General features: G+C 43.6%; 1 protein-coding gene across 4 annotated transcripts in view; it reads right to left on the minus strand.

Moving 5' to 3' along the window:
- The window catches only part of ACSL6 (acyl-CoA synthetase long chain family member 6), a 548,884-nt gene that overhangs the window by 60,850 nt on the left and 465,607 nt on the right, over positions 1-22,427 (minus strand). For all 4 annotated transcript variants that reach the window (XM_086931549.1, XM_086931550.1, XM_086931552.1 and 1 more), the window contains one exon: positions 21,166-21,267. In XM_086931549.1, coding sequence (XP_086787675.1) covers positions 21,166-21,267 — 102 coding nt within the window. The remainder of the gene's footprint in view (positions 1-21,165; positions 21,268-22,427) is intronic.

The raw sequence follows: 22,427 nt of genomic DNA on the forward strand, positions 1-22,427 counted from the left end.
CCGGGACGCCGGCAGTACCCACCTGGAAGATGCGCCCCGAGATCCTCGAGGACAGTGTCTTCAAGGCGGACCTAGGGGAGAAAATCACGGATTATTTTGCGTCCAACGGCGGTTCCGCGAGTACTAGGGCGTTCGAATGGGACGCTTTTAAGGTGGTGGTGAGGGGCTACTGTATCTCTAAGAAGGTGGGCATGAGGCGTGTTATCCTGGCTGATTTAGATACAGCGGACCGGGCACTCCGCGAGCTTGAGGTTAGCCGTCCCGGGCACCCGGAATTGCAAACGCAAACGGTAGAGGCGAGGGAGAAGGTAGCGGTGGAGGTCGAGCGGCTCCGCTGTTTTGATTATAAGGCCTATACGGTCCGGTCTATTGCGGAGGGAGACAGGTCGAGTGCGTTGCTGGCGTGGTTGGCCAACCCCACGCGCCAGTCCCAGACGACGACAAATATGCGTAGGGCAGATGGGACCGAGGTTTGCACCCAACCGGAGATTCTTAATTGCTTCCGGCATTACTACAAAAGTTTATACCGTAGTCGCTCCGCGCGTGACCCAGATCGGCTTGATAACTATCTTAGCCCACTGGAACTCCGCACAGTAGGACAGGAAGTGGCTGAAACCCTGGGATCCGATATCGACTTAGGGGAGATCCGCGGGGCCATCAAACGGATGGCGAGAAACAAGACCCCGGGCCTAGATGGCCTCCCAGTGGAGTTCTATGCAGCTTACGCTGACCTCTTGGCCCCTCGGTTACTAGTGGTCTACAGGGAGGCGAAGAGGTTGGGTCGTCTCCCTGGCTCGATGTGTGAGGCGTTGGTGGTTCCTCTCCTCAAACCGGGCCGGGACTCGTCCGACCCGGGGTCTTACCGTCCCCTATCCATGCTGACGGTGGACTACAAAATATTGAGCAGCATCTTGGCCTCGAGGCTGCTGGGACATATGAGTTCCCTAGTACATGAGGACCAGGCCGGTTTCATCCCACGGCGGAACACGACTATGAACATCCGACGGTTGTTCCGCTTGCTTGGGGAACCATTCGTGGAAGCCCCATCCCCGGTGGTCTTGTCGGTAGACCTGGAGAAGGCTTTTGATAGCCTGGAATGGGACTACCTATGCACGGTATTACGGAGATTCGGCCTCGGGGAGGGATTTGTCAAATGGACTGCAGTCCTCTACGCTTCCGCTTCGGCCAGGGTTAGATCGGGTCCTTTGATTTCGTCGCGATATCCGGTGGAACGTGGCACGCGGCAGGGATGCTCCTTATCCCCGCTTCTTTTTGCACTAGCGGTAGAGCCGCTGGCGATGCACCTCCGCTCGGGAGCCCACTACACGGGCTTATGGACGGCGGCGGGCCCGCATTATGTCTCGCTCTATGCGGACGACCTGTTGCTCTTCCTGGAGGATCCGGTCGACGCTTTGCGGGGAGCGGAAGTAGCGCTAACGGAGTTCGGAGCAGTCTCGGGTCTCCAAGTGAACTGGTCTAAGACCTGCCTCTTCCCGATGCGCAGGGGCACCCCCGCTCCTACGCTAAGTAAGGAGATCAGGTGGGAGCCCGACTGCTTTAAATACCTCGGGGTATTTGTGTATCATGACCAACCCGACCTCCTAGATGGGAACATTGCCCGTTGCATGCGAGCGCTCCGAGGCTGCATGGACTTCTGGGCCACGCTGCCGCTCTCAGTGGCGGGACGTATTGCCCTGCTCAAAATGGTGGCGCTCCCCCGGCTATTGTATTACTTCCGAACCTTGCCGATCTGGGTTCCACCGGCCACGTTTCGTCGCCTGCGTTCTATGGTGGTCGGGTTCCTCTGGGGAACGGGCCGGCGGCGGGTGGCCCTCAACACCCGGATGAGGCCAAAGGACGAGGGGGGGCTTGCTGTGCCGGATTTCGAGAAGTACTATCTGGCGGCACAGCTCCAGACCTACACCCAGGAGATAGCCAGGGAATTTAGAGGCCCGGAAGACGGAAGGGGGACGGGTATGGCCAGGCACATCCTCTCCTTTATCGCGCTGCGACAACGCTTGGTCCTACGGGACCTATCGATGGAGGAGCGGACTATCCGACTGTGCTGGAACCGGGCTCACGCTAGAGGCCACTTACGGAAGCCATATGCGCCTGAAATACCGTTGGGGATGCGGACGGCCCTCCCCCACGGAGGGGATTGGTCACGATTGGCGGACTGGGAGGACTCAGGTTTACAGCTCGTCGGGGACCTGTACGAGGACGGAGCGCTCTTGTCCTTTCAGGATCTCATTGACCGCTTTGGGATCTCCAGGGGCGACTTTCTGCTGCATTCGGCCATTGTGCGAGCGATCCAGGCGCACTGGCAGAACGGGCTAGAGGAACCCCAATTGTCTCAGGTATGCCAGTACGTGATGATGTCGGCGGGCACGGTGAAGGCGGTCACTTGCCTCTACGGCAGGTTGATTACCGAGGGGTTGGTTCCTCTCACCACATTGAAATCCCGCTGGGAAGAGGACATTGGTAGGGAGATCCCGGAGACGACCTGGGCCCAGCTGGTGAGGCGTGCCTGGAAGGGTACACGTAGCGCCCGTTTCCAACTGGTCCACTATTATGTTCTCCACAGAGCGTACCTGACCCCGGTAAAGATCAGGCGTTATTTTGCCACGGCTTCAGCGGAATGCCCTAGGTGCCCGGCTCAGGAGGCGGACCTTTTACACATGCTATGGGCCTGTCCAGGACTGACGTCCTACTGGCAGGAGGTAGCGGCGACCTTAGAGGAGGTGACGGGGAGGCATTTATCATTCGATGTGGCGGTAGGGCTCCTGCACTGGTTCCCCCATACCCCCCGGAATAAAATCTCCAGTAAATTCATTGACCTGGGGCTCCTACTTGCTAAGCGAGAGGTGACCAGGAACTGGAAGGCACGGGCTGGTCCGGCAGGCAGCAGATGGCACAGTGAGCTTTTGAAGTGGGCGGCGGGTGAGAGCGCGCTAAGATACCAGCTGGCTTGGAGGCAGGGTAACGAGAAGGCGCAGGAGGCCGCGTTAGAGTGGGAAACGCTAGTGCAGGCCCTCAGAGATTATTGTACCCCCAGCGACTCCGAATGTGATGAGGCAACTCGCCCCGAGTCCCGCTAAACATTAGCATTGATAGCACTATTACCTTCCCCGTGGGTCAAGCAATGGATCCTATGTTGATGAGCTCCCTGGCGCTGATGGTGGGGGGGTGGGGGGGGGCTCCACAGTTAATGGGCAGTTTGAGGGGGGGGTTTACTTTGGGGGTTTTGGGTTTGTTTAGAAAAGCAGAAGACGGACAGTGTGTTATCCGGACCAGCTCCAGCATTCTACTGACCCCAGCTGCATTTGCCGCCCAACCCCAGGGATATGGGCTAATTGGCTGTGTACAAACGTTATGGAGGGGGGTCGGTGGGCTTTCTGTTGTATATGTCGTTCATAACACAATGCTGGTCGATACTGTATTGATTTACTGATTCCTGCAATAAAAATATATTTAAAAAAAAAAAAAAAAAAAATGGTCCCCAGCCTTTCGAATGCTGATACTTTGGTCTAGATGTTTCACCCATCAATTTAAAATCTTCAAAGAGATTCACCCAATCTGAAATCATCGCTTATAATGGAAAATAGAACAGTCTGACTGATAAAGCTTTTGATATGATACGGTTATCGTTTTTGTAATTCTTGCTTTCTATAGCCTCAGTATATTACCCAACTAATGTTTTGAAGCATGATGGATCTTACAGGATGCACTGCCCTACAGGTAATAAGCACCTTAAAGTGTTACATATGCATAGCGACTAAGGATTTTTACCCACACCGGGGTGGCTCCTCCCTTAAGGCGGAGGTGCGTCACCCCACTAAAAAAGTGCCTCCAGATGGAAAAACAAAATGGTAATAAAAGTTAATTTATTACCATTTTATTTTTCAAAACCCGTCCCAAGTTGAGTGTCAGGAGTTGGGGTGTGTGGGGAGGGGTTGGTACTTGGGCTTTCCTGATTTGTGCTGCTGCCCCTCAGGCAGCAGCAGAAAGCAGTGATAGACAGGGCACTTATGTTTAAAATGTGCCTGTCTTTTTGGCCATTCGTCTTGGGCTGGCCAACCAGACGTGCAGATTAAACCCCCCTAACCCAGATGTCCTAGACAGTTGGGTTAGAGACAGCAAACAGCTGGGTTTGAGACAGCAAAGAGTTCCAGTGTCCTCAAGAGCAGCGAGAAAGGCCACTCCCCCCAGTCCTGGTGCTGCAGCATGAGAGCAGCACCAGGATTGGTTACTGCAATTTCCTGGAGCCTGCCTGCATTTAGAAGGTCCAATCGCGGAACAAGACGTCACTACTTCATCTGAAGGGAGTTTAGCTTCTGTTACCCACACTCAAGATGACTCGTCTCCCAGTGCCCTCCACAACTCCATTGCCCAATAGCGACTCTGCGACAGGTAGTTCCAGCTCCACTAAGGTTTCTTTTTTGGCGACCAGCCCGCCAAAAAAAAACAACCTCCATTAGAGGCAGTAACAGAGTCAGCCAAACCCGTAGAGGCCACCGATTCAGGAAAACCTCACCGGACAAAGAAACATTAGTTGTGAATATTTCATCTAAACAACTCACAAAGAGTCAAACTGCGATACTCAACAAAGGATGTTCCCTTGTACCTACTAGCAAACCCAAGAGTATAGATTCTCAAATCGCACTGTTTAGATTTACTAGAAAATTAAGACTAAGACATTTTTCTCCTCTATTGTGACTGACCATGTATCCCATAATGATGAAGAGTATCTTGAATTCAAACCTAAAAGTACTTTTGGGGGGATTTCTCTGCTTTCTTGCCGCTATTTGGACTTTGGGATTGCCGTGTTGCCTGTGAGTACAGAACTCTCTGCCTCTCTTCACTCTACAACTCGCGGTACCCGTACCCGCTGCGCGGGTCCCGCTTCGCCAGAGGCTATCTCTATACAGCGCCAGTGTTTTGAACCTTCTCCTGGGTGCTGGGACCTGCAGGGCTGCGAGCGTGTTGTGGGCGCAGGACTCCAAGTCCCAGGAGCGCCCACAACTCCCAATTAGTAACAGCTGGGACGCTCTCCCTGCAGGCTCCTCCCCTTGTTAGGCAACGCTGTGAAAACCTGCCTCCTTGCCTGTACCTGCAGATTTCTCTGCTTTCTTGCCGCTATTTGGACTTTGGGATTGCCGTGATGCCTGTGAGTACAGAACTCTCTGCCTCTCTTCACTCTACAACTCGTGGTACCCGCTGCGCGGGTCCCGCTTCGCCAGAGGCTATCTCTATACAGCGCCAGTGTTTTGAACCTTCTCCTGGGTGCTGGGACCTGCAGGGCTGCGAGCGTGTTGTGGGCGCAGGACTCCAAGTCCCAGGAGCGCCCACAACTCCCAATTAGTAACAGCTGGGACGCTCTCCCTGCAGGCTCCTCCCCTTGTTAGGCAACGCTGTGAAAACCTGCCTCCTTGCCTGTACCTGCGGATTTCTCTGCTTTCTTGCCGCTATTTGGACTTTGGGATTGCCGTGTTGCCTGTGAGTACAGAACTCTCTGCCTCTCTTCACTCTACAACTCGCGGTACCCGCTGCGCGGGTCCCGCTTCGCCAGAGGCCATCTCTATACAGCACCAGTGTTTTGAACCTTCTCCTGGGTGCTGGGACCTGCAGGGCTGCGAGCGTGTTGTGGGCGCAGGACTCCAAGTCCCAGGAGCGCCCACAACTCCCAATTAGTAACAGCTGGGACGCTCTCCCTGCAGGCTCCACCCCTTCCCTATCAGCCAGTATATTAACAACCAGGGTGTTCCGCTGCGCGGGAGGGCGCCGGGAGAAGCCCGGGACAAGGGCGGGACCGACTGTGACCGACTGAGGCTGGGCTGGGCCACCCCCCTTTAGTGTGATTGTTGAACTAACAGAGTGATATTGTACATTGTTCCTCTAGATAGCATGACTACCAAGAAATTGAGATCAGGAAGAGTTCTAGTTGGTAGAGCTTGTTCCAAAACCAAATCTAATCCATTACGAAACAAAGATGGTTCTGCTTTACAACTAAAGAGTAAATGTCAACTTTATTCATTGTGGGATAAGGGTAAGGAGAAGGTAGACCAGGAGGGGGCCCCTATGAAAACTATTAACATCAATTGTAAGGAATATGTACAAGATTCCCCTGTTATTAAAAACGATAGTACACTATCAGGTATCATTGCTTTACCCCCTCTAGATGATATATTAAATAAAAATCAAGAGGGAGATACTGACTATCTTCTTGAAACCCAAGAAAAAGCAGTGGATGTTGCTGATTTAGGTAGCACTTCTGTCTTTCCTGTTGTGGCTCTAGTACATAATTTTCCCTCTCCTTCTAAAGTAAACCAAAAAATCTATTCTGAAATTTCTTCCCCCTTGCATATCCTTCCAGAGGATTACACCCTCCCTGATATAAATCTAGAGTCTCAGAAAGAATCAATAAAAACACAGAACCCCTCTCATCCACAGGATATTGTAACTACTCCTAGGTTACATCTGTATAGTAGTACTCCGTCAAAAAACTCTGAGTTTTCTACCCCTGAAATGAATTTATTTCTCAGTCCTACTCATATCCATAACAATGATCTACGAAATTCTGTTATAAGAGATGATAATGTAATTTCGAATTCTTTATCTTCTTTAGAACGGCTTATTTCATCAATTTTACAGCTATTGGAAAGAATGGTTAATGGATCAGATAATGTATTAGACACAGTAACGCTGATTTTAAAGGCACTGCTGAGTAACACAATAGGATTGGATGGTGTCTTTGATCAAAAAATAATCACTTCATCAAATAATTTAAGTATGGAAGTAAATGGGGAAATAAAAAATATAAAAGCAACCCCTGAGGTACTTTTACCGTCAGATCCCCTGGTTAAAACTAATACTAATACTGCAGTTACTTTTGAACCATCTGTACACAGGAATGAGAATCCATCTAATGGTAATTGCGTAGCTTACATTAGCCAGGAGATCGAGACTTTATTACCTACAGAGGATAATTCAACTAATGCTCTACCCCCCATATTCCCAATTTTCATTTCGCAATCAAATAAAGAAACTCCAATTCCTCCTACTTTTTCAGAACAAATTTCATCATTAAGGGAGGAAAAAAAGGAAATAATAGCATCAAAAAAACAACGATGCAAAAAAAGAAAACCAAACCGTAGATTTTATAAAAAGGCAAAGGAAAATAATTTTTGATTGTGAACAAGAACTCTTGTTGGATATCTCTAATCCAGTGGATCTTGACTCTAAACTGTTACATGAGCCATCAATAATATTAAAATCAATTCCCACAAAGACACAAGAATATTACCATTCTCATATAAGTCAACAACATCTTGATGAGCAAACTAAAGTGGTTAAGGAACAAAACCCAACTCCAATTATAGATTCCAAATCAAAGTCATCTCTTAACCCTTTGGCTATTACTTTTTCAGATGTTGTTGCAACCGAACATATATCTAAAACAGTACCTAAGATTAGAAACAATGTGGATACTCTTTATCTTGATTTCATACCTATTTTTGATCCAGATCTTATTTTAAATAGATCTGCCTTAGTTAAGTACTTTCACGAAATAGAAAGCTTAAAATTGATTCAGTCTGTAGATCTAGATATAATTACATTAATAAATTCTGAGAACGGAAGGATAACACGGGTAAAATTTTACTCAAAATTGGTAACAAACCATGTCTTACAATGGGCAGAAGAATTCCAAATAAGAGGAATTGATGTTGATCCCTTTATACCGGTCAAAATAGAAAATCATAAATATCAAAAAATGTCATTCCATCAAGGCATAAAATCCGGTCCTCTTGATGGCCTTACGGCAGTGCCTGAAGAGCTAAAAATACGGATATCAAAAAATGACCGACAGGTGATAATTAATAATCCGTTACCCATTAAACAAACTAGGGTAAAGGATGTTGATCAGGAATGGAGTTGGTTGCCCGCTGTCCTATCAGATAAATCGGGTTTTGCATCCAGAATGAATCCAGAGTTTTAACGATAACTTAAAAATAATATCGTGGAACATTGCTGGATTAAACAAGAGTTCAGAAAAGTTGTTATTTTTGCAGTCTCTTGACGCAGATATTATCTGTTTGCAGGAAACGTGGCTGGCAGGGAATTTTCCGGCTGTAAAAGACTATTATGTTTTGGAGAGTAGTGCAATTCCCTCTATGAGAGGCCGAGCAAAGGGAGGGCTAGCCTGTCTTTTGTCAAACAAGGTTAAGTGGAATTATACTCACTACCTGGATCCAAATAAATTATTTCAGGCAATAACCATAATAAATTCCGCCAAGGATGCTTCCCAGAAATCATTTGTAATAATAAATGTCTACTTGCCTCCAGAAGTAAAGTATAATTCCAGCATTAAGATGATTAGTTCTTTTATATTAAATTTACAGGAATCCCCTTTCCCCCCCCCCACATTTTACTACTAGGAGATCTAAATGGTAAAATATCTAATTGTGCCCTTGAGATATTTAGGAATAAGATAAGAGAGGAAACTTTTATGATACCTAAAGCTATCTTTCCGGAGAGCATTAAAATAAATAAAAGAGGGAAACTAATATTAGAGTGTTTATCCGAGGTAGACTGCATTATAATTAATGGAAGGTTCCCTTCGGATATTCCCGCCCATTTCACTCATAAGCTAGGAAATTGTGGTTCTATTCTCGACTATATGATAGTTGATAGTACCTTCTTTTGTTCCTTAGAGGATTTTTCTGTTCTAGTTACTGATGTTAGTGATCATAATGTTTTACTTTTAACACTAAATACAATATCACCTCAAAGGGATTCATGGAAAATTGGAAATGATCTATTGAACATTAATAATAAAGGGAAATGTTATTGGAATTTAGGGTCCATTAGAAGTTTGTCTAATATATTAGAACACACAGCTGAGAATTTAATTTTATGGGAAGGTAGAGAGCTACTCTATTTTGTGTTTTTTTTACAAACTTTAAAAGCTAAAGTTCGAAAGCCACCATCAAGAAAGCCAATTCCTAAAATCCCTTCTGACCTTCGTTACCTAAATAAAGAAATAAATAAATTAGTCAGGGCCCAATATCTCTCCTTTATTCCTGAACGTAGGCAGAGAATTTCTCTCCTGAGAAGAAGAAGAAACAGGTTAAAGGTTAGATTAAAACGGGAGAATGAAGATGCTCTCTGGATTAAACTTTATGAGGCATCTAAGAGTGGGCAGGTAAAGTCCTTCTGGACATTAATTGGAGAAGGATGTGGGGTGAGATCCAGACCCTCTCCGTTATCCATTAATGAGCAGATATGGGTTGATTTTATACAACAACTATATAACAGCAATGGTGAGAAGTTTTGTTCTGATAAACTGCAGGAGGATTCATTTCCATACGACCCTCCATCTGAATTGGAAATAGTTGCAGCAATCAAAGCTTTACGCTCATCTGGCGCATTAGGCCCAGATGAAATTCCAATTTCTGTGCTAAAATCCTATAGCAGGTTATGGGGAAAAATTTTGTACCCAGTCTTTAAATTCTGTTTTATTAATGGCACTGTGCCTCATTCTTGGAAGGGGAGTTTACTAATCCCGCTCTACAAAAAGGGGGCTAGAGACTTACCTCAAAACTATAGACAAATAGCCCTCCTAGATGCCATAGGCAAGGTTTTTGCCAAATGTTTATTGAATAATTTAAATGACTGGGTAACAAAATCTGCAATACTCCCGTTGGAACAGACTGGATTTAGGAAACAACATGGTACTTTGGATAATCTTACTGCTCTTCAAATCCTGGTGGAAAAATATGTTACAGTTCGTAGAGGGGGTGTATTTGGGGCTTTCATCGACTTCTCTACGGCTTTTGATAAAGTGGACAGGCCCCTGCTGTGGAGTAAGTTAATCAAATTAGAGATACCGTCTAGTTTATTAAAATTAGTTATCGCACTACACACAGACACTTGGTGCAGAGTTTTAATGGGTGGCGAGCGAGGACTATCTAGGGTTATACCCACAAATAATGGTCTGAAACAGGGCTGTCTATTGGCCCCCCTGTTGTTTTCCCTATATATCGCCGACCTCCCTAAAGCTATCCTATCAACAAGTAATGGTATTGCTCCACTTTTGGGGAGAGCTCCAATAGCGTGCTTAATGTACGCAGATGCTATTTTAATCTTGGACCTCACCCCAAAAGGTTTGAATGACCGCTTACAAGCCCTGTCCTCCTACGCTAAGGCTCACTTCTTAAAAATAAATATCTCAAAGAGTAAAATAATGTGCTTCCAGAGAAAGAGAAAATCCAAATATGAAAATTATTATTGGTCCATTGGGGGTGAAAGATTAGAAGTAGTGAAATCTTATCCCTTCCTTGAAAAGATTGTCATGAGCAATCTTAGTGAAAAAGCCCACACTGAGAATAACAGCAGAAAAGCCTTCGTTCAAGGGAAGAGTCTTATTTCCCTTTACAAAGCGACTGGCAGAAGGCATTTTTCCATATTGCTCGAGGTTTTCCGAGCAAAAATCCCTGCATCCCTAATCTACGGATTAGAAATAGTGGATATGGCATGTTGGAATTTTTTGGATTCTACTGAAGAAAAATATTACGCAATTTAGCCTCTGTCAATTCCGCAAATTCTACGTCTTCTTTAAGACGAGAATTCGGCTTGCGTAGCTCTTGGGCTCAGGCATCTGCGAGTGTGGTGCGCTGGGTTTATAACATTGCAAGAGGAATGCCTGGCACATTGAGATATCTAATAAAAAGTGAGCTGTTGGGTTCCTTTAATGCTCATTCCTCCATTGTGAGGAATTTCCGACAGGCTGTTATGCTATTACAGCTAGACGAACAAAGTCTCTTTACATTATCTGACACCCAACTGAAGTTTTCTTTAAAATCTGCTTCTTGGGAGCTGAGCTTTAGAGTTGATAGTGGATCAAGTAAAGCGGTGAGAGGAATGTTCCCCATTGGCAAATTTTGTAAAATAAAAACTCCCCAACCATACATATGCTGGAATCTTCCTCATGGAATTAGGCGATTTATGCTGCTGTTAAGGTATAATTTTCTCCTGTTAAATTGCCTTTTGGCCAAATGGCATGGTAGTTCAGATACCTGTAATCATTGTAATCTTAAAACCCAGGATATGTACCATGTTGTTTTCGTTTGTCCGGCCCTTATGGCATTTAGACGTAAATGGCTAAGACCTATGTGCCTCCAACTGGATATTCGTACTGCCTTTGATTTCATTGAAGCAATGCTTAACCCCCCTGACGAAATGTTTTGTTTTAAATTATTTTATTACTTCAAATGCTTTTTAACATTATATTGATTACTTAATACTATGTATATTTCTTTTGTATTTTTACGAAAATTGTTGTATGACTTCATGAATTCTTATGTGGATCTCTTTTGAGTTCCGTTATCATAATAAAATAATTTGAATAATTTGAATACTTTTGTTTCACTAATTTCACACAAGACTATTGATCTTTTTGAGACTCTGGTCAAACAAGATATCGCTAAGTTACCTCCACCATCTAGTGCTTCCTCTAATTTATCTAGAGGTGAAAGACTAGCATTGCATTCTTTACAAACAAACACTACTCTACATTTCACTAAAGCAGACAAAGGTGGCGCTTTAGTGGCCATGGATCGCAAAAAGTATGAGGATAAAATTGAGATTATGTTGCAGGATTCTTCTACATATCTGCCTTTATCTCAAGATCCCACTAACAAATTTTTGGCTATATTGGATACCATCTTAACATATGCTTTGGAAATGAAATGCATTAACACCAAAACTAAGGAATTCTTGTTTACTCGTTTTCCCAGCAGGCCTGGGGTATACATGTTGCCCAAAATTAATAAATGTCTCATAGACCCCCCATTGAGACCTATTGTCTCTGGATGTGGGTCCATTCATTATTCTCTTGGGCACTACTTAGACACTTTTCTTCAACCTACAGTGCAATCCAGTCCATCATATGTATAAGATACGGCACAGACACATTTGTTGAACATTCTTCGTGCCACACTTATCCCCGAGAATGGAGAGATTTGGTTATGTACTGTTGATGTAGTGTCATTTTACACTTCTATTCCTCACCTAGAAGGCATGGAAGCGATTGAATGGGCTTTGCTTAGGAATGACACGATCAGGGCCAACAGAGTATTTTTGTTGGAAATTCTCCATTTTTGTTTATTCCACAGCTATTTTCAATGGAATGGACATTTTTTTCTTCAAACTAATGGCACCTCGATGGGCTTTTCGGGAGCCCCCAGCTATGCTAATATCTACATGCTCAAATTTGAAACCGAGAACTTTCTATCTGACCCTCTATGAACTACTCACCTTATTGCAAATCGCCGTTACATCGATGATATACTCATCATTTGGCATGGATCATGGAGTGATCTTGAAACTGTGGTTTACCGGTTGAATGACATTAATCCCAGGATTCAATTCACTAACCAAATTGAATCACACAGTGTAGCGTTTCTAGATGTTTTGCTCACTCTCTCCCACAACACTATTGAAACTACTATTTAAAAAAAAAAAACACAGATCGCAACAATGCTCTTTCATATCAAAGTTTTCATCCGAGGTCATTAAAACACCATCTGCCCTTTTCTCAATTTCTGAGGATTAAGCGCATTACTTCCAATACTGAGGTTGGCAGGCAGACGATCACAGAATCTAAAGACAAATTCTTAGCTAGAGGTTATCCTTTATCGGTTGTTGACCAGGCAGCCAATAGGGCATTAGCATTATGCCGCAAAGAACTGCTAAAAAAGAAATTCAAACCACCAGGGTCCACCAGGGAGGTATTTGTTTCTACATATTCAACTCATTCCAAGTTGTTGAAATCCAGTATACTAGATAGGTGGATTCTACTTCAATCTGAGCAGGGATTTCAAAGGCATGTTTTCAGATCCCCCACTCTTTGCTTACAAAAGGTCTTGTAATCTTAAAGAGATTTTGAATAGACCTCAACGAAAATCGGATGTTCCCCTGAAGGGCATGACTAAATGCATGAACTGTTCACATTGTAATAATGTTATCACTGGAAAATTGCTACTTCATCCACAATCAGGCAAAAAGATATCTTTAAATTTCAATGCCAACTGTAACAGTCACCATGTTATTTATTTAATTAAATGCCCGTGTGATTTGTATTACGTTGGGAAAACGGGGAGAATTTTACGCACTCGCATCACTGAGCATAAGTGTCGTATTAGGACTAAAACAATCAGTTCCCCGATAGACACACCATCGCTCAGTTGAGATTTGGGGTTCTCGAGGTTGTTGAAAATCGGCCAGACAGAGACATGTGTAAACCCTTATCACAACGTGAAACTTACTGGATCTGGTATATGCAGACACTGTCTCACACTGGGTTGAATGACACATTTGAACTGTCTTGTTATCTATAATGTGATATCATGCTCTCTTTTAAATTGTAATTGACTCATATGTATCCTGTTCGGGATTTATGCTGGATAGACTGTTGTTTCCAGTATGTTTATGTACCAAGATTTTTGATTGTTTCATTGTTTTTCGAATTAACATTATTTGACATCTCATTTTTGTGTACTTTCCCATCATGTTCACTTTGGCTTCTTTTTCCACCATTAAGTTTATTTTATTTAGTTTCGCTTCTCACTGCGTGGGTTGCACATTTCGTTCAGTTCGCTTTTTGTTTTTAGCACAGTCTCTTTTCTATTGCTATCACACGTTTGTTTTTTATGAGCCCACACGCCGCTACGCCATTGCTGTAACTGGTGTTTTCTATTCGAATCTCTGAACTTCCAGCGCTGTAATTTTTCTGTAATTTTTTGGTGAGTGTCCACAACATTTGGTTACTTTCCGAGCCGTTCATTTTATTTTCAACTGCCAAACTCACCAAAATCTCTGTCCTATTGGACAACAGTCGCTACACGATACTGGGCACGAGCCACGGCGTCCTTGATGCTCCGGCGTTTCCTGACTGGGTTTACAGCTTCACAGCGGTTGAACTACAGGTCACCTGTTCGCATCTCATTTTTCCACATATGTTCGATCACTTTAGATTTAGGTAAGCGTTTTGGCTTACTCTATTTGTGTTCTATTTCCTACCCATGGCTTATCACGTTCATGTGCTCATTATTCATTTTTTTAGATTTCAGTTGTTGTAAGCGGTTGCCTTACTGAGGAGATTCCTCGATAGTTGCGGTATGTTACATAGCTCTTTTTTCTTTTCTCTAGCGATGGCACTGATGACGGTGTTGGTCAAGTTTTCACATGTGCACATGTTTCATTTTATCCCATAGCACGTTTTTTCACCTCCTCGTTTCTGGTTCACATCACTTTCACTTTTCTGGTCTGATTTTACTCACAACATGGCCAAATTGAATGTCGCTCTTCCCCTCCCTCCTTTTTGAATAAGCCAGATGAACTGTATACTTGCCAGACTCTTATATTATGTATTAATGTTTCGCAGATACCCCTGACGAAGGGCTCTTTTCTTTAGCCCGAAATGCATTGGGACTTTTAATCTACTGTTGATGCTGACGTTAAGCATATCCATTATGATTTTGTGAACTGCTTCTTCAATCTTCAAGAATAAACAACCCACAGCTATCAATGATTTAAAGACTGGATGATGAAGTTTTTTTGATCCATGGAGAATCTTATTGTGGACCACTGTTCCCAGTAACCTGCGCGCATGGGTGCGCACGCAGGATGGTAACCCGGAGCACGCAGTGTCCTAGATTTAGCGCGCACACAGCTCACAGACATCCCTACGAGACAGGTCGCGCCGCCACTTTTAAAACGCGAGCGGCGCGAAATCCAGGAGGGAGGCAGAGTGTTGCAGGCATGCAAAGCCCAATGTGCTCAAAGTGCTTCAGCTTCAGCCCCCCTCCACACCCCCACCTTCCTGTGTGGATCCCCGGGCTAGACAGCTTCACGGGCACACAACAGCCACCTGAGTACTTCACAGGTCTTTAAAAAGACCATTTGCATGTTAATGAGCTTTGTCTTTTTTTTCACCCCTTCTTAGCCCCTGCATCTCCACACTTCCTACTGGCACAAAGGGAGAAAGCACGAACATGCAAGAGGCAGATAAAATTGCAAGGAGTATCTGGCAGTGGGAGGAGTCCTCGCCAGTGTCCTTCATATTAAACTCTTCTGAGATCTATTGCATCAGATCAATTAATATGTTTATCAAGGTTCTGTAGAGAGGTCGGGCGCCCTCTGTCGTTCCGCTCATCAGCTGCCACTTCACCCCCAGCTGCCTCATTTGCACACGTGAAATTACAAGAAAGAGCAGGAAGGAAATGCCTTTCCAGACGTCCGAAAGAGTGAGTATTAACACTCCGCAGAGAGTTCAATGGGTTCCTGATTGAAACAGTTACTGTATGGAATTGTATATTTAAAATACTTTAAAAAGCATAAAAGTAACAGGTGGCTGCATTAATCTAAGTCAGTAGAAATTCGTCAGGGCTGTCTCCAGTCCATGGTTAGGTCTGCTTGAGAAAGCAGCGGCTGTGTTACATATTGCGTGCAGTATACATAGAATGTGCATTGAAGCATCCCTTTTAACCCAGAGGCGCACGCAGATACAACTTCAAAGGACACTTCTGGTAAGCACCCCGTACCTTTCCCACCTCTCCCAAGCCGCACCAGAGTGGAAGCTGTGGAGATGAGAGTCGGTGTATATTTGGTTTTATTGGGGAGGGCAGTGAATCCAGAGGTGAAGCCCGTCGCGAGAACAAACATGAACAGTGACGTTTATTGTCCGGGTGTTAAAGGAAGTCACGAAAATCTGAACACACAATCTTGCTCGTTGGCACCTATGGAACGTATGAACCGAAGGACTCACAGGGAAAACACACAACGGTCAAGGGTTTTAGAAAAAGCTGCAGCAACTGTGAACTAAGATGCGTTTGGAGGATACCGAGCTTGCACTCAGGAGGTCGTAAGATGGGAGCCTGATACCGCTGCATCTAGCTTTATCGATCTGCAGAGCCCTCTCGCCGTCCCCACCCCCAAGGTACAGCTCTGCCGGTTTACCCCATGTAGGGAAAGACTGCCATTGAGGTTGTACTGCCTGCCTGCAACAGCGGTACGAGGCAGACACAGCCGGTAGGGAGGGCGCCTACTGCATGCCCTCATTGCTGCTGACTGTTTCGCCTCCTCGCAAGACATCTGGCCTGATTTGGGGACATAGTGGAGGTATGAAGTCTCGGCACCGCTCTTTGTTGCCTTTCCCTGTATGGACTGCTGTTTTGGTGCCTGCAACATGCTTCCTTGACCTATGGACACCGGATCGGACACTACTGTCCCCGCTGCCTTGAATTTTGCTGGTGGACAGTATGGCTATGACTTTGAAACCAACTGCCCACCTACCTCCTGGCTCTCTGGCTCTTTTCCCCCTCTAGTTACCCTCCGCAAAATTTGCTCTTGTTGCTTTTGGAATGTGCTCCCTTGACTTTCTGACTTGGGGCTAGATGTAGGTAAATAGTATTTACTGATTCGTAAATACCGAATTTTACCGATTCAGTATTTGCGAATCGGTAAATGCTATGTAGCTAAAAATTACAGAATCGGTATTTACCGATTCAGTAATTGCCATTCATTCCTATGGGCCTGGAGGCCCATAGGAATGAATGTCAATTACCGAATCGGTAAATACCGATTCGGCAAGATTGGGAAAGAGTCAAGGGTGGCAGGGTGTCACTTTGACACCCTGTTGCACCCCTGAATAGTGCTGGTGTACACATGTGGCACACAAACATGCCCTAAAGGCATGTATGTCTGTCACATGGCACAGGTGTAAATGCACAGATTTGCATTTACTCAGGTGTTCGTTATTTACCACCAACGAATAGTTGGTGGTAAATAACGAATCCTTAAAGCACAAAAGCACTCTTTAAAGAGCTTCCTACATCCCATTTACCAATTCGGTAAATACTGAATCGGTAAATGATGATTCGGTAAATACAGAATCTGTAAATACCGATTCGTTATTTACCGGATCAGTAAATATACCACCTACACAAGAAAAGGTTATTACCGGTCGGTAACGGACGATTTCGGCCGTTACCGACCGGTAATGGCCTTCCTACATCTGGCCCTTGGACTCTTATGCTCCACCCATTTTGTGACTTTCTTCTTTGACTCCCGTGTCTCTGATCCACCATCTTAATGATCTTTGACCTCTTCCCCTGTCCCAGCCGGGCGACCTTTCTATCGTCTCTCCTGTGCCATGGACATACTCCTCGTTGTCGATCTTGTTCATACCTCCTGTCCCTCGCCCGTTTTGTTTCACTTTCACCTTCCTCTCCTTATTCTGCCTTCCTTTCCCTTTCTTTCTGTTCTCCCCCCTCTTCCTTCCCCTGCCCCTTAGATTGCTAAAGTGTGATTATTACTGTAAAAATGTAAACCTGAGTGAATTTACTATTTGTATATATATAACTCTAACCACTAGTATATGTATTAGACCTTTGTAGTTACTACCATTCCTATGTGATTTTAGAGTTTATCCGTTTGTATCTCTTCCTTGAGTGACTTTACAACTTGTACATTTGCAATTGTTTCTGTTAGTATCTCTTCCTTGAGTAACTTTACAACTTGTACATTTGAAATTTTTTCGGTTTGTATCTTTTATTGTGACTCATGTAATCCAACGTCCTTATGTAACGCAACTGGTTCTTTTGTAAAGCGCTCCGACACTGTTCGCGCTATATAAAGTCGCAATAAATAAACAAATAAATAAATAAAAGAGGACTTCAGAGCTAGAGCTTCGAACACCGGCATTCTTCTATTTACAAATTAAGCATTGACTTTCTATACCTTGTCAACAGGAAGTGATATCGTAGGCTTTAAAAGTATGCAAACACTCCAAGATTCCATGAATCAATGAAAATTATTTCATTTTCTGAAAAAATAAATTTGGGTCAATTTATTAAGCATTTTTGTTGTAAATGATACTCTTGCAAATGGTAAAAGTGAAATAAAAGTTTTTAAAATCTTAGAGACTGGGTGAGGTTCAGCAACAGAGCAGAGCAACACGGCGGTTCTCAGCAGTCTTCAGAGGTCTTTCAGAGGGGTTTTTACGGGGCTGTGAAGCCATGAAGTTCTCCTCCTAAGCCTCCCTCCCTCGCCTGCATTTGCTTGGTTTATCTTGGGAGAGCGGCGTGCAGTGGGTGAAGACACCGAGGTACGGAGGTCTACATCTGTGGGAAGCCGGGGAGTGCTCAGGGTTGGAGCACGGTGCTCAACCCTGAATCGCTTGAGGCTGAATTACTGAAGCGTTCTGCCATGAAATGCCCTGAGATGCTTGTGGCCCAGTGCACAGTCTTGAACCAAATTGAAATTGAAGTTCAGAACTCAAGAATCCTGAAAAGGGACTGTGGTAGGGTAGATGCTAGTGTTGCCATATTGAGTTGAGTGCGACCTCGTTGAGACGGCCCCACAAGGTCAGTGAGCTCAGTGCTGCTCCCCCAAGACACATCAAACATACCAAAAACATTTAAGCCTCCTGTTATTGTTAAGATTGCAATACAGGCTTGACTAATCAAGGGAACCATGGCGTCTACAGGAAAAATGAAATCCGGTAAGATCAGACAACAGGCTGCGCAGAAATGATTGAATCAAAAAAAGATCGCATGGAAACCCCTGACAGAAGTTGTGCCAGATAACACAACTAAAGCAAGTGAAGGCCATGGCAATCCATTGATATCGCCAATGCAGACATTTAGGAAAATGAACCGTTGATGTAAATTTATGTTTTTAAAAGACTCTGCAGCAGTCATTTATTCAACGACAGAAAATATTGCACAACTGCCAATCCACTAATTCCTCAAAATTCAGATTCACTATTGAATCCAGCTCAGAGGTCCAGCATAAGTCCATCTATGAATTTAAAAGTAACCGCACCTGGAAACAGTGAAACGTCAGTGGATAAAGTTATCATGATACAGGCCTAGGTTCACGTACCAAGCTATTCTTATTCAATGCCAAGACCTCACCCAAACAAGCACTATCCGCATACAAACAACTCCATCATTGACTCTGTAGAGGAAGCAGAGAACATCTGGCTGCGCTCAATTTTACTAGCAAACCATATAGATCTAGTACAGGCAACGGAAAGTTAAGACCATCAATCTGGTTGAGGATCCTGTAGGGCATGAGTAATCTGCTACTTAAATCTCAGATTCATCTGCGCAATTAACCCAATAAGAACTAATTAATTAACATAAGTCTGCATTTAGCGACCGTGTAACATTAACTCTGCCACAGCCAGAAGACAACAACTGAAATACATTTGATGGACCTTCGTTGAATGCAATTAGGAAAATAAAGACCCCACATACTGTTATCTTTACTAATAAGAATGTATTTCTACCCAAACCAACCCTTTTTACCATCATTAGTATAGTGAAAGATAAGGAAAAAATATATAACTCTTTAACCCATACCATGCAGTTTGCAAGCAGCTCTTTGACACTTCATAGGTTACTGTCCTATATCATAATTGTAACTCATGAACTGCAAGTAACAAAAGGTTCTCTACCACAAAAGCAGTAACCTACTGAGCTATCCATATAAAATACAGTTCAGGCATATTAACCTTCTGTACTACTTTATGATGAGTCAAAACTGCAACCAGACAAACATCTCTCTCCAGCAGAAATATTAATCATGGGAAACCTCCTTTACCTCGCAGTCTCAACAACAACGAACCTTTGCAAAGCATTCACTACCCCGACTGCGACTTTACCACAAGTTACTTTAATCCAGAAGTTGTTAAATGACTTGCTGTAGGGGACTCGTTTTTGGACTGGTGACAAACAATCTCTGATGGGATATCCAGACATTACTCTGTAGATTGCACATCTAATTGTAAATATGTTATGTAATTGTGTATATATGTGATCTTGTATAGTCTTCCAACATTCCCCACCCTATGAACAGGCCTTGAGCCGAGAATCTTCAGTAAAATCTTATTTTGATACCACCATTGGAGTCCTGTGCTTTTCTAAACCCAAAGTGTGCACCCCTGTGTAACCAATTCCTGTAATTGCGTGTATATCTAAATTGAAAACCTGCCTTAAGACACTTCATGTGGCGCTTCATGTGTGGAAATGCACTCCCTTTTCACTTTTTTAAGCAAAGGTTTGGAGTGATATTTGGCGCTGCAACCACATACGCAGTCTGGTTCCCGGCGCACATAGCCTTAGTTGCAGCGCACAGAGACCTTATACTGCCGCACACAGAGGAAAGAAATTGGAGGGAACATTGTTGTGGACTGTTGAAAAATTTACTAATTGGTTACTAGATTTTCTAACATTGATGTGTTGATATTTTGTACACTTGTCAGTGACACCCCAGTAGTGCACTGGGTATTCCCAGATAGAGTTCTGGGAACCTCTTTGTCAAATTGAAACCAGACGGCTTGCAGGGCCTCTAACCTGGTGCACACATTATTATTATAGTTTATGGTTTGAAAGGTTGAATTGTTGATTTTGTCTAAATTAGATCACTGAGTGCATTACAGCTGCATATTGTTAATTGTTTTTTGCACTGGCATAATGGACATCAATCTTGAAATATTGTATTCACCCAGCCTGTTTCTGCACTTTACTGGTGCAAATGGTGGTAATTCTTTATAAATAGTTGCCATTTTTGGCATAATGGTGCCCAGTCTGAGTGCCTTTCTACCCTGCCATAATACTTTTAATTTGTGGCATTTTTATAAAGTTACTACTGCTGTCTGAGTCCAGAGCCTTTAAAATTGTTGTAACCTGTCTGCATCGTTCACTTACTTGCCCATCATGCATCATCCACCCATGAACGCACTCAGTGGCCAGCTAAGTACCATGCACTCAGTCACTTATTCATCCTTCCAGCACTCACTAATCCATCCAACCACAGGCTGATTTTCATACTCAGTTACTGATACACACAAACCCTTGCCACTCATTGAAGAAGCGATATCGCTTACGCAATTTTCTGACAGACTGGCTTTGCCAGTGCTTGTTATTACAGTCCTGAACCAAGCCAAGAATGCCGCAGTCCCTTAATGATAAACTGTGAGTTGTATTTAAGTGCCTGTGACTTCTTTTTCACACACTGTTAATTTTGTGTTTGACTCTAGATACGTTTTTGCAAGGAAAGGCCAAATGCAATAAACATTTGCCCGCGGAAGAATTATACCTTATCGTCACAGAGCTCTAAGTATGTGCTTTCAAATCCTCGTTTCTTCGCCCAACCAGGCATGACTTCTGCATCAGGAACAACGATACCAACCAAAAAGGCCTGCAATGAAAGTAGAAAAATGTAAATATGAATACTAAGCAAAGAATCAGGCTTAGGCGTGGCCTTATAGTAAGCTCGTCTCATAATATTATGTTTTTATTACATTCCTTAGTTCAAAATGGCAATTGTGTCGTAATAAACAGATAAAACAAAAGGAAAATATTGTTATCGCTGGACTTTATCGCAGATTTCATTCAGAGAAACCTAAATATTTGTAGTAGGGTACAGTGTTTTATTTAAGCCCTTTTTGGACAATTCTAATGTCTGACAAAGTATATAATGACTAAAAATAAACATGTGGCACTAATCTAATGTCTTCTGTTGATTACATTGAGCTTCAATTCAAAATTCCAGATTTGGGTCTTGGAAATATTCTTAAACTGGCAGACCACTTAGATATCTTCTGTGTGCGTTTTTAAGGTATGGGTGGACAGAGCAGCTTGTGCTGAACTATTGTTGCCAGCACTTTGTTTTGAATGTGGCTTCTCACCAATAAGCCACACCCAATCACTACACTCCCACCTGGGAGGCAAATATATCATTACACCTTTGAATAGTATAAACTTTTAGCATGTCTTACCACCCCTGGCACAGCAAGACTGCAACACAAAACAAACAGCACCTTTTTGAAAAGGAGTTTTATTTAACAAAATGCAAAGACTATCACTTTTAGAAGAAGGCTTGGGGTGGGAAACAACCTTAATACCGAATCCCTAACAACGAGTGGGCTTAACAACGACTCCCAAACAACGACCTGTACCTGTACCTGGACCACGACCTCCTTCATAACTACTGTATCTGAACCACGACCTCCTAAACCATAGGTAAGTGTCAAAAATTTTAAAAAAATTACAAAGGTTTTTTTAATGGATTTATACATTTCTTATTTTAATTACGCTGTTGTTATAAAAGGTTTTGTATAAATTAACCTTGTTAGGCCAGTAGATGGCACTGAAGGTTTGTTTTTCAATGATGCTATTCTGTACTGTGCTCGATGCGACTGTTCACAGTTAAACTTCGAGTTCATTAAATTAAGTGTTCATTTCACAGTTGAAGTGGACAGAAAAGGGTGGGTAGACTTTTTAATTTGTTTTATTTGAGTTCATTCTTTAAAAACTGAAAATTTTATGGAGTCCGTTTTTTTAATGTCTGAGAAAAAA

The sequence above is a fragment of the Lissotriton vulgaris genome, chromosome 7 (assembly GCF_964263255.1).
Source record: "Lissotriton vulgaris chromosome 7, aLisVul1.2, whole genome shotgun sequence".
NCBI lineage: Eukaryota > Metazoa > Chordata > Amphibia > Caudata > Salamandridae > Lissotriton > Lissotriton vulgaris.